We start from the raw sequence: 13,517 nt of genomic DNA, 5'->3' as shown, positions 1-13,517 counted from the left end.
TACTTGGAAAAGTAAGTGAGGTGGGCTAGAAAGACTGATACTAGGAAGAATTCACGGCATTTTCTCTTGATTGATAATTGTATGATGTATACCCCTCCCCAAAATGTCTGAGAAACTTTACTTTTGGACTGTAGCCTTCAAAATAACAAAGCTGGTTTCCCATCTCTTAACAAAGTGATGATGGCTGGCAGAACAGGCATGTAATAATGCCTTGTTAAATTAGGAATATTAGATCATTACCAGGCTGACAGATTTTGGCAATCAGTCTGGTAGCCCCTTTTGCATATGTTAATTCATGTGTATATATGACAAATTTAAAATAATTCCTATAATTTTAACAGAAATATAATATGTCTCTCCAAATGGACATTAAGGATTATGTAACCAAATGATCTATATGCTTGCTCAGTCTGTTTTCCTTGGCTAACTGGCAGTGGACAACTTCGAGGGCCCTGGTCTTTCTCCTTATAGTTCTGTATCTTTATATTTAAACTAGATTTATAGTAAACAGCCCTTTGAATAGAGGGTACCCTCAGCTGAAGGGTATCTTCTGTAAAATATGATACATAGCTATACTAGCAATCGCGTGTCAAAATATCCATTCTAACATAAAATTTCCTTTTTTACCTTATTTGTTGCCTTCTCTCCAAACAAAACTACCTTTCCTAATCTGAAAGCATGGGTGGCTTATATCTTCATTACACCACTAAAAATCACAAGCACAAGCTAGTTTTTGCTAGGTCTTAATCACGCTGGATGTCAGAGAGCTGTAGGTAGTGCAGAAGAGATAGGAAAGTTTTAAAAAAATCATAGCCATAGGTGTGTGCAACCGGCTCCTTTAAAACAAATTTCAAAATGGGGGCTGCACACTCAGATCAAAAATGTAGGTCCCAGTTTTTACCCCTGGTGTTGTGGATTATAATGTATTTCCCAATCATTTCAGACAAAGGCCTGCCAGCCATTCAGTCCCCTAAATAATATTTTGCTATTATGTGCCATCAAGTTACTTCCAAGTTACAGAAATCCTAACAGGATTTTTCAGGTAAGAAGGTTACTGATGAAACCTGGATCCATATATGTTTGAAAGCTAGCTATATTCCAGAGAGAATCTAATAACCAACTCTTGGAAGAGTTGGACAGCGAACCAACTTTAGCAGAAATAAAAGCGGGCTTGGACTCCCTCACCTCTGGCAAGGCACCTGTGAAGGATAACATCCCTGCTGAAGCGCTGTAAAGAGATCATCACCACCGAGCTGTATGAAATCTTTTGTCTTTGCTGGAGGAAAGGTGGAGTACCACAGGACATAAAGGATGCAAACATCAGCACATTGTACAAGAGCAAAGGAGACAGGGGTGACTGCAATAACTACCATGGCATCTCTCTTCTTAGCTTTGTAGGGAAGCTGCTTGCCCGTGCTGTGCTGAAGAGACTCCAGGAGCTTGCAGACAGAGTCTATCCAGAATCACAGTGTGGATTTCAAGCTCATAAAACCACCATTGACATAGTGTTTTCCCTCAGACAGTTGCAGGAGAAATGTAGGGAACGACAGCCACTCTTTGTGGCCTTCATAGAAGAGTGGCCTTCATAGATCTCACAAAGGCCTTTGATTTGGTTACTAGGGATGGCCTTTTTAAAATACTGCCAAAGACTGGATGTCCACCTTGACTCCTTAACACCATCAGGTCTTTTCACAAGGGCACTGTAGTTTTTGATGGCTTAACATCAGATCCCTTTGTCATCCAAAGCGGAGTGAAACAGGGCTGTGTCCTCTTGCTGACCCTGTTTGGGATCTTTTTTGCTGTCATGCTGAAGCACCCCTTTGGAACCGCAACAGGTGTCTATCTCCAGACTAGATCAGATGGAAAGCTCTTTAATCACTCTAGATTGAGAGTGAAGACCAAAGTCCAGCTGAAATGCATGTGGGACTTCCTCTTGGGCGATGATGCAGCTGTTGTTGCCCACTCTGCTGAAGACCTCTAACAACTCATGAATCATTTTAGCAAGGCCTGCCAAGATTTTGGATTAACAATCAGCCTGAAGAAAACCCAAGTCATGGGCTAGGGCATGGACTCACCTCCCTCTATTATCTCCACACAAGAATTTGGAGGTTGTTCCTGACTTTGTGTACCTTGGCTCAACGATCTCTGACAGTCTCTTCCTAGATGTCGAGTTGGACAAATGCATTGGCAAAGCAGCTACCGTGTTCTCTAGACTCACAAAGAGAGTATGGCTTAATAAAAAGTTGATGGCATATACAGTGGCACCTTGCAAGATGATTGGCTCGCAAAATGATAACTTCACTAGACAGTGACTTTTTGAGCAATGTTGTGTTTCCCAAAACAATTATTCCTATGGGCAATTTTCGCTGGATGATGTTTATGCTTGCAAGACAGTTTTTTTTCAACCATGTTTTGCAAGATAGTTCCCCCCCCCCCAATTTGAACACATTAATTACATAAGACCTACTTTTTTTATCCCAAATAAGCATATGCTGCTAGGAGCAAAGTGTATGCTGCTGGCTTTCCAGGGTCTGCCTCCTGAAAAAACACCAGGATATACTTTCTCCCCCACTTTTGGGGATATAAAAGTAGGTCTTATGTAATTAATGTGTTCTGATTTAGTGGGGGAAACCATCTTGTGAAGCATTGCTAATGGGGCTATGGTTGCAAATTTAAATGATAGAGTAGTGAAAATAGCCAAAAACCAAACAGTAAAGTGATTATAAAAAAACAGGGAAATCATAAATGTAATCCTCTCATTAACAAAAATCATACAGCTGAGTTTCTCACATTTGGGGAAATCACAGGGATCAGCAAGATACCACAAATGCAATGGATGAGCCTCCCCCTAAGAAAACCATTTTATGACATGGTATTCTCACTGCAAGGTATGAGTTGGAATAGCCCTTGCATCTCCTACCCCATTCTGTCCCCTAACCCCCCAAGTCATGGTGACTCCCTGGCTGCACCTCCCACTCAGTACAGGGCTGCACAGCCCAAGTCCTTCCAGAGGCCAAGAGAACTCCTCAGTGTTTTGGGGTGCCCTGCGGGACCCCCATCAGGGGCTAGGCGTTCCTCCCACAGTCCTCTGTGTACTAGAGAATTGTAGGAGGAATGCCTAGCCCCTGATGGGAGTCCCGCAGGGCACCCCAAAACAGAGGAGTTCTCTTGGCCTCTGGCAGGACTGGGGCTGTGCAGCCCTGTACTGAGTGGGAGGTGCAGCCAGGGAGTCACCATGACTTGGGGGGTTAGGGGACAGAATGGGGTAGGAGATGCAAGGGATATTCCAACTCATACCTTGCAAGGGAAATACCATGTCATAAAAATGGTTTTTTTTTAGGGGGAGGTTCATCCATTGCACTTTGGGTGTGCTACTGATCCCTATGATTTCCCCAAATATGGAGAGCTCAACTGCATAATTTATGTTAATGGAAGATTGCACTTGTGATTAACCCTGATTTTTCTAAATTCTTTTTCATCTTTATTTTTCCTCATCACAATTTATTTCACAGGCAGCAAGTCCTAATGATGTTTTATATTCCATTTTTCTCTTTATTTCAGTTGTAAAATGATCAGGGCAAATAGAGTTACCATTGTCAGGGGCCAGGGGGCTACTTTGACTCCTTTTATCCTCTTTCTTTGTTGCTGGAGAGAAAGAGGGGTAAGGCCATCTGAGACCCCTTGAGTTTTCAAAGGCAGCGTAGGTGAGGGGTTTGCTTTTTCCCCAAGATGGTATGGGGAACTGTATTTTGCAAGATGATGTCTTCTATGGATAATTTTTGCAAGACAGTGATTTTTTCCCCATTTGGAATGTATTAAATAGATTTCAATGCATTCCAGTGGGGAACTGGGTTTCACAAGACACTGTTTTTGCAAGGCAGTGATTTCCATGGAATGAATTAAAATTGTCTTGCGAGGAAATACTGTACCAAAATCCAGGTCTATAGAGCCTGTGTCCTGGGTACACTCCATACTGCAGTGAGTCCTGGACCCTTTGTGCATGCCAGGAGAGGAAGCTGAACACGTTCCATATGTGTTGTCTCAGATGCCTTTTTGTTATCACCTGGCAGGACAAATGGAGTAGTCCTAGAATGAGCTGGAATTTTTAGCATGTATACATTACTGAAACAGTGACGTCTTACATTGGCTTGGGCATGTCATAAGAATGGCTGATGGTCGGATTCCAAAAGATCTCCTGTATGGAGAATTAGTGCAGGGAAATCACCCCAGAGGGAGACCACATCTGTGATGCAAGGATATCTGCAAGTGGGATCTGAAGGCTTTAGGAATGGACCTCAAAAGATGGGAAACCTTGATATCTGAGCGTTCAGCATGGAGGCAGGCGGTGCATCATGGCCTCTCAAGAGACCCTTATCCAGCAGGCCAAGGCAAAGAGGCAGTCCCCAAACCAGCAAAATCAGGGAGCTGGACAGGGGACAGACTGTATTTGCCTTCAGTGTGGAAGGGATTGTCACTCTCAAATTGGCCTTCTCAGCCTCACTAGATGCTGTTCCAAGTCCTCCATTCAGAGCACGTTACCATTGAGACTGAAGGATGCCTAATCTAAAAACTCTAGCTTGTTTGTTTTCTCCAGGTATCACTCACATGGACCACACAGCCAGCTAATCAGCTTGCCCACCTGCTTGCTTTCCTGTTTACTTGTACTAGGTTTTTTGGAGGCCGTGGCAGCTCAAGTGATTACAAAAATCAACACCACCCGTAATATATTTCATATTGTTTCTTGGCCTTTTGGGTAAGATAAAGAGTCCTGCATTACATGAAATATTTAGGGAGAAGCAATGAAAAACAGATAACTAATCTTTATTAAGAGTCTTAGATTTAAGATACAAAAGCTGAAACCAGTTAAAAGTAGACTGGCATGTGCCTTAGAAGGAACATAAGCAAATGCATGTCTGTTCTTTAAAGAATCAAGAAAGAAACATCTGGGAAGTCAAAGATGCTTCTTCTTCTTTGCTTTACAAGATTGTAAAGATGAAATTTCATATTAAAAGCTTAGCAAGCATGTTAAAGCTTAGCAAACATGCTTACTTTGCAAGGATGAGAACAAAGCATGAATGATGAAGACATAGTGAAGAAATGTGATTTTGCAGTATTGTCTGCTATTTAGAAGCATGCCTGACCAGAACAGTGTCTTTGAGTACTGAACTTTACACATACTAATACAGAGGGCTTGGATTAGCTCATACTCTCAATGAAGTTAGGGCTCTATCTACACCAGTGGTTCTTAACCTTTGTTACTCGGATGCTTTTGAACTGGAACTCCCAGAAACCCCAGTCAGCACAGCAGGTGGTGAAGGCTTCTGGGAGTTGCAGTCCAAAACTGAGTAACCCAAGGTTAAGAACCAGTGATCTACACCATGGCTGAAATCCAATAGTAAGTCACAACTAGAATCAGCCAATTAAATCCGTGGAACTTAATAGATGCTGGTTCACCAAATCACCAATGATTAAATGGGCCTCCTCTAGTTTTGCCTTACTACTAGATGTGATATAGTTCTCCTGGGCTGAGAAAGTGTAGGAAATTGTCTCTAGATATCCTTACCAATTAACAGGAATGGATTAAAAAACCTTTGCAGGAAAGTGATTTATAATCACAAAAATGCATGCACACTTTAAATATTATCCCTCTGTTTAGGGTGTCTACTATTGTATCACTAAAAAAGAGGGCAGGCATCACCAAAGAGGGAGGAGGAGAGGAGACAGAGGACAAATTTCCATTGGATTTGCATATGTTAGTTTAATAGATATGTAACTTCTAGTTATAGATAGACTTACTGGCCCAAATCCTTTTGTGTACATAAAACAATATAACACTTATGGCATAATCTTCAGAGGCAAATTACCTCAAATAAAGACATTTGTTTTGTACTGAGTTGCATAATCTATGGTGATTTCTTGAACTGACAATTCATTGCCAAAGATATACTAAGTAAGAGGATATGGGCCAATTACTATAACTTGACTGTAAAACAAAATTCACAAAGAATGTTAGACTGTGATTGGAGCAAGAGACTGGATGATAAATTTTTGTAAATTTAATCTTGCTGGGAAATGCTAAGAAGAGTACTTCACCATTACAGGGATTATCATTTGATCCCATTATTGCCAAATTCAAATTCAACTTTTTCTTATATTCTCAGGACCACTACATAGATTCCTTGCAGATACCAGCTCACATAATTGCTTCATTTCATTCAATATCATCTAATAATAGGACTAGCAGCAGCTGTCAGAGTGTAAGGTGAGATAATTCTAAGCCATTCTCTCTCTTCCCTTTACATTAAACTCTCTTCTGGACAGCTGAGGGGATGGCACACTTTCCTTTCTCTCTTGCTCACAAAGGTACAAAAAAAGGAGGAGGAGAGGGGATAGGATTGTTTTTGTTTTTACCGAGACAGGCATTTTGTCATCTGGAAGGAGAAAAAAATTACCAAAACTATCAGCAACAAACCACGTATTTTTATATCAACTAATATTCCATCTGGATGAGCTCTTAGGCAACACACCATGAGCCCTGTTCTTTAATACCCTTCTTACAAATTCCTGCGGTATGGATGCATGCCACAATTGTATATTGTGTCTGTCATCTGCCCCCATCAATTGAGGTACAGTACTGATAACTCTCAGCAAATCAACAGTACTTTCTCCATTCACCAAACTGCTTTGCACTCTAGGCAGCCCTTTCCCTCATATATCAACTAGAGTTTCCCTCAGGCAAAACCACAAAAACCTTCTCATATACTGCTGCTATTAATTAGTCTACTGTAGAGACTTGCACAACCTTTCCCTTTCTCGAATCTCAAACTACTTGCAGGGACATAGGTCAGGGTTGGTACTAAGGAGTAAAGGTGGCTTTGACTCTTCCTCAAAGTAGCTGGCAGGCAAAAGAACCGGCAACTTATCAAAATGTACACACCCTCCCCTTATTCTGATAAAATGATTATGTTTTATATTTTTGATAATATAACACGTAAATTAGAGTCAATGCCATTTAACATTTCCAAAGTTCCTTTAAAACAAATTATCTCCTGATCTGGTGTAAATGTATACTGAGGCACAAAACAGAACTGAAACTCTAGTTATATAATTCTGAAAGAGGGATTAAACTTGGTGGTTACTCTCTTAATGAGAAGTGCCTATTTTATAACAGGTTTGTTGATTCAATGTAACAACAAGAACTCTACAAAGACTGTGCACTATTGAACAAAAAAGCTAGTTCCTTCTAGAAAACTATTTTGCTTTTATTAGCACTTAACAATTACCCTTAGCCTCTTCTAGGATCTTTCCTTAACCTAAGGAAAATATGAAGATTAACCCTTAATCAGCTACTTCTGTAGGAAAGTTCTGCCTGGCAGTTAAACTGTCAGATCCACCTTTTGAATTCTCCTGCTCCAACCTGATTGGCTGGGATTTTTCCCTGCTGCAACTTGGTAAGAAAAGGATGGTGATCTGTCATAAAAGGGTACTCCTGTTTCCAACAACTTCTTTCCCTTACAAAAGTCACAAGTGTCACACAATCTACAGTTTTCAGTCCAGTCACATCCGATTAACAATTTAGCAAAATCAAATATAATAGTTGCCAGAGATGGCATATCAGGTTGCATGGGAAAGAAACTCCACATAAAATTGATTTTAAAAGTGAGTCAAATAACAGCTGTAACTTCACTGGTTACAGCAAAATAGTACTAGTGCAGCATAGGGACCATATCCAAATATCAAGTGACCGACTTGTCAGTCTCCCCCTACCCTCTGTGTATGACAATGATGGGATATGCTGCCATTTCTTGTGAAGAACTGAGGCCCTCCTGAGTCAGGCATTTTGGAGTCTCAATCTTCATTTATTCCAAGCTCCCTGAGAGGATGTCCCATGTGGGGAAGAGTGGCTCAAATGCCCCTCCTTGCCATACTGGATCCATCCCAGCATGAGGGGCGTAGGAATTATGTGATTACATGATCAATATAAAAATGCTGGACATCATTATGGAATATTCTGACATCTTCATCAAGATTTTTGGAAATATAACATTCACAGTCCATTTTGTTTTCTTCAGGAGCAAAGTAGATACAATATTAAATAATTGTGCTCTGCCTCTGGCATCTTGGGAAACTGCAGAAACTTTGCAATGCATACTTTACTCATAACTCAAATGAACATTTTGTTTCTGGGCGATAGTTAAACTGACAGAGTGACAATCCAAAATAGCTATTAATAACTATGTCTAATTTCTGGAACTAATAATTTATTTCCTCCTCTTATTGGGAAGTCATGCCACGGCACTTGGATCTAATTATTTTTAAAAAAATAATGAATTTCAGAAGTACTGTATTACAAATTAAAATAAATTACTTTTTTTCAGGAAATAATTCATTTCAAGTGCATAGTAGTGGGAATTTATTGTTTAATATCCATTAAATTACTACATAAAAAGAATATTACTTATTTTCCATATATATTCAGTGAACTGAACAAATGACAACAGATGAATTTCAAAGGATTAAGACTTCCTTCCTTCCATCCAATCTTTCTCCCAGTGTTGGGGCCCAAACAGTCACCTGATCAGAGTCTTCTGCATTAGGGTGAGATATATATCTACTTAATTTATAGTAATATTTACTTATGACAATATTTGCAAATATTCTTAAATTAATATATTCAAATTTAATTCAAGAATGTCTTCCTTTCTAGTTGTCCTTATCCTCTGTGTATATCCTCCTTTTGGGGAAATCTGTCCTCTTTGCTTGTGATGAATAAGTGACCACCCTAGTGAGTAGGCTCTCCAAGATCCTCACTTCAGCCTAAGCTAAGCCTATGAATTGGAACACTATACATTGGAAGAGGAAGGTACCAAATCTCTTTTCCAATTTGGTGGAAAATGTACAGTTCTAACCATTGCAGTGACAGTTTACTTAGTTCTCTTTTCCTTTATAAAAAAGAATTGTTTCCTTCTTCATATATTATGTACTGTATATGTAATGCTTGTGACTGTAGAAATGAAACTAAACGGTATAAATGAAATAGTTGCTCAGTAACAGTTTACATCTCCCTGCAACCCTTCTACTTCCTCAGCATTCCCTCAGAGATAAATGTTTCAACTAGCTGGTTATTTTCTCTGTATGCCAAACTATCATCTATGTATAGTTCATGATTCTCCTTATGAGCCTGAAGAAGAAAAAAAATAGAACTCTTTTGTGTTTTAATAGATTGTGCGGCCCCCTTCACAAATTACTGCCTTGTCATGGCGAAGGGGCTTGAGTAATTCAGAGAAGCTATGGGCTATGCCGTGCAGGGACACCCAAGACGGACAGGTCATAGTGGAGAGTTCTGAGCAAACGCGATCCATCTGGACCGGGTAGGTGGGGCTCATCAGTCTTGGAAGGCAGCCCAACTAGGAGAAGAAACACACTCCAATTTTAAACCTCCGCTGCCTTGTGGCTATATCCACGGATGCAAAAGGCTTCAGGAGTAAACCTCAAGGCAAAATCTGGAGCCAGAGTCCTGGAGGCAGTTTGTGTCATTCTGGCAACTCCTGCGACGTCGCTGGAACCAGTTGTATTGGCCCTTGCCTTTCCATTGGACTATTTCAGTGACGTGGAGAGGGGGATTTGCTGCTTGGGTAACAGCCTACTCTCCATATTATTCTACCCAGGCTTTGTGCTCCGGAGAGGGCACTCATACAGAGCGCGTTACCATGGTATTTCAAGACTGTAGGATGCCTAAGAAATGTTTCATATGCTATTGCCAGTTGGACTAAAGATCACTCAGGACTCCTTTTTGCTATCTGGTTCTGTGTGCAAAAAACTGCACATAAAATGTGTAGGGGAGAGTGAATGACTATTCCTCATCCAAGATCAGTGTGCTATCCACAGGGGCTATACTAGGGACAGACTGAGGGCTTGTCCACATGGTCTGAAGGGAGTGGACTGGTGTGGGCACACAGGGTTGCTAGGAGGTCTGGCATGCCATTTGGTGTGGCTCTATTTGGTCCACAGCCTTTGCCTAGGCAGGGTTACCACAAGCTGGAATTGTTTTACAGCATTTTTAAAAATATATAAATTATACATGATGTTTTGAAGTAACTTCAGAGTAGGGAATTGTAACAACTTTTGGGAAACAGGCATCTTCCTCAGTTAAACCACAAATTCTCCTCACTGGTTTCCCAAGAACTTAAAGAATGTCTGCTAGTAAGAAGATACTACTGAGCTAATTCCAAGGGGCTACCTCTACTGCATCCAAAATATAAGTGTTGGATAACATTTTAAATCATTATTACGTTTACTGTGATATAAACCATCAGACAGTGACATTTCATGAGTGCTATCCTCAGATTAATGATATGTAAAACATTGGGTTAGGTTGGCCAATTGTCTGACTCAATACAGTACAGTGGTGCCCCGTATAGCGAGGTTAATCCGTTCCGGATTAACCCTCGCTATACGGAATCATCGCTAAACGGGTAGAGGAAACGTATTGAAACGCATTAAACTTAGTTTAACGCGTTCCAATACCTTGTTTACTTACCCGTTCAGCGAGGATTCCCCTTGCCGGCAGCCATTTTCGCGCCCTCGCTAAGCGAGGGCAGGGCGCGAAAACGGCTTCCGGCAGCCATTTCCGGGCTTCCGGCGGCCATTTTGGAACCGCCGATCAGCTGTTCGGTGGCTCCAAAATGGCCGCTGCAATACCCGATCTTCGCAATGCGGGTTTTCCCCATTGCGAAGATCGGGTATGTTTCCGTATAGCGATCCCGAAAAAGGGATCGCTATACGGAAACATCGCTATACAGTGCACTCGTTAAGCGAGGCACCACTGTATGTTCATATCTTAAGATAGGCAGCAGCGTCAACTGCAGTGAGAAGCTATTGTTAAGTGTTTGTTATACAGTGGTGCCTCGTTTAGCGATCGCTCTGTTGAGCGATGCAATCGCTTTGTGATGGATTTTTTGCCATCGCAAAAGCGATCACTTAGCGATGGTCCCTATGGGGTTTTTTCGCTTTGCGATGATCACGGGGAAGCAATCATCGCAAAGCAACCCTTTTTAAACAGCTGATCGGTGGTTTCAAAATGGCTGCCTGCTGTTTTTCCTCGCTTTAGAGGCAGTGAAAATGGCGGCACTATGGAGGATTTTCGCTTTAAGGTGAGTTTTTAAGCCCATAGGAACGCATTGAAGGGGTTTCAATGCGTTTCTATGGGCTTTTTAATATCGCTTAGTGACGAAATCGCTTAGCAGTGATTTTTCCGGAACGGATTAACGTCGCTAAGTGAGGCACCACTGTATTTGTAGAATCAGGCTGTTAAATAATATTAAGATCAGTCCTATGTTTTACAAATTAACTCTTGAGTTACATTTGACCAAGAAGAACACAATGTTTTCAAAGTGAATGTAAGTTACACATTTTTGCTTGGGCTTACCTTATGCACTCAACTGATTCTGGGCGAGATTTCAGATCCTGGTCTTTAGCAGCCACTCCAAAATGAATGGGGAACAAACCACCAAGAATAATATCTCCTTTCTTCTGTGCCCTTTGATTTGGTCCATATGCAGAGGTATTCCAAGTAAACGCAAACAGAAGCAAACAGAAACTATATAAAGTCATCGTTCCTCCTTTTTCACAAAGGGATGATATTGCAAACTTCAAAATCTAAGAAAAATAGACCTAATAAACTTCAACAAGCTTTTTATTTCCTGAACATTGCACACTGTGACTTTGGTGGCCATATTTGGTATATGGTAAGCCATGGAGTAGCAGCTGTGGCTCTGGTATCTCCTTAGAGGTCTTCTCCACTGCATTCTCTGTATCTGACTGAGCAGTTCCTTGTTTCCTCAGGACCAGTAGCATATCAGATGGAAAATGTCTTCCAGACCTCCTAAAAATGAAACACAGATGTAAGAGAATCTGCTCATGTGTGCAGAGGAATAACTCTGCTTTCCCGTAGCGAAAAAATACTGGAAAAGTGTACATGCTATGTTACAACAAATTTTGCTCTGTAAGGTGCCACTAATCCCAGAATTGTTTTACTAAGTATGATACCCGATAATATAGATAAGTCAAAGGAACACATAGTTATATACATTATTACGGCAGCCAGAATTATGTATGCTAGAAATTGGAAAAGTCCAACGGTACCGGAACAAGAAGATTTTATTGAAAAGATATGGGAAATAGCCGAAATGGATATCTTATCAGAAGTCATGAAAGATCAACCCCTGCAAAAGGCAACAGAAAGATGGACTTATTTAACAAATGGACTGAATCAACAGGCAGTAGCTGAACAATATATATGGAAATGAGAACTTTATATAAAAGGCAGAAAAGAATAAATAGAATGACTCAAAATTTGACATGGCAAATTTATTTATTTATTTATTTATTTATTTATTTATTTATTTATTTATTTATTTATTTATTTATTTATTTATTTATTTAATATCCCGCCTATCTGGTCGGTTAAGACCACAATAGGTATAGATTGGATATTAGTATGTAATTGTCTCCCCTCTTCCTCATAAATCCCAACTCCCTTTTTCCTTTGTCACCCCTCATGTAAAAAAAAAAAAAAAGAAGAATAACTCTGCTTTCTCCACCTGGTGACCTGTCACCTATCCCAAGAATATCAGAAAATGCACTATGCAGCTTTCAGATTTATTCCACCCTTTATTTTTATCCTTAGTATGAACCTAGATTTTTCAGTTATGAAGCCTTTTGCTCTTCTCAACAGACGTAAATCTAAGCTGAGGCTCCTCAGTATTGCTGGAACTCAAATTCTGAATTATTCTATAATGTTTTTCTAAAGAAGAAAATGTTTCATTATTTAATAATTTATGTATTTATAGGTCCCTAGAATAATAGGAATAAAATAAAACAGATATTAACTGTTACAGAAACAGCAATACATGGTAGATCTATAAAATGCAGTAGAATATTCAAAATAACCATTTAAGCTTGCTAACAAACATATTGTAAAGGTGGGACAAATGAGACAGTCTTTGATTGCTCCTAAAAAGTCAGTAAACTTGAAGGCAGACTAAGGAGGATATCTGACATAAGAAATATCGTAAGTGAGAGAAATTACTTTCCCCAGTCAGTCATCGCCCACCTAACTTCACAGAGAGTGGAGAAGACTGGAGGAAAGCTTCTGCTGAGAAACGCAATACAGTATGTGGATAAATTTGTATACGTAGCTATTCAAGGCATCAAAGTTTACCACCAGCAATCTGAGCTACGCATGTTCCTCTATTCTTTATCATTTTTGGCCTCAAAACACACTTATGATTACCCTGTAAATCAGGAATGGAGCCTGAAAAAAAGTGGCTTGCTAAAGTATTAGGCCACGTCATGAGAGAGCACCATATTCTCTGCCAGTTCTGACCCTGGATCTGGGGTGCTTCTTGGAAGCAGAAAGACAATTAAAAGGGCAGGTAAAAACTCATAAACATATGCTGTATTTTAGTCATCATGATTCTCCAGCTGTTTAAGATGGCTTACAGAAACACATAACT

The 13,517-nt window shown here is 40.2% G+C and overlaps 1 protein-coding gene and 2 non-coding genes across 3 annotated transcripts in view; 1 reads left to right on the top strand and 2 right to left on the bottom strand.

The window, feature by feature from the left end:
• CASR (calcium sensing receptor) overlaps nucleotides 1-12,587 on the bottom strand; it is a 61,506-nt gene extending 48,919 nt beyond the window's left edge. Inside the window, exon 1 of the mRNA XM_072991781.2 lies at nucleotides 11,429-12,587. Within this exon, the coding sequence (XP_072847882.2) occupies nucleotides 11,429-11,613 (185 nt within the window). The 5' untranslated portion in view covers nucleotides 11,614-12,587. The remainder of the gene's footprint in view (nucleotides 1-11,428) is intronic.
• On the bottom strand, nucleotides 2,731-2,896 carry LOC140705181 (U1 spliceosomal RNA). The gene has a single exon (XR_012084664.1). It is a non-coding gene; the product is annotated as a U1 spliceosomal RNA (small nuclear RNA).
• LOC140705210 (U1 spliceosomal RNA) lies at nucleotides 3,290-3,457 on the top strand. Its single transcript, XR_012084675.1, has one exon. It is a non-coding gene; the product is annotated as a U1 spliceosomal RNA (small nuclear RNA).
• Nucleotides 12,588-13,517: the final 930 nt, after the last annotated feature.

The sequence above is a fragment of the Pogona vitticeps genome, chromosome 2, assembly GCF_051106095.1.
Source record: "Pogona vitticeps strain Pit_001003342236 chromosome 2, PviZW2.1, whole genome shotgun sequence".
In the NCBI taxonomy this organism is placed as follows: domain Eukaryota; kingdom Metazoa; phylum Chordata; class Lepidosauria; order Squamata; family Agamidae; genus Pogona; species Pogona vitticeps.
This window is presented reverse-complemented; position numbering and strand designations above follow the sequence as displayed.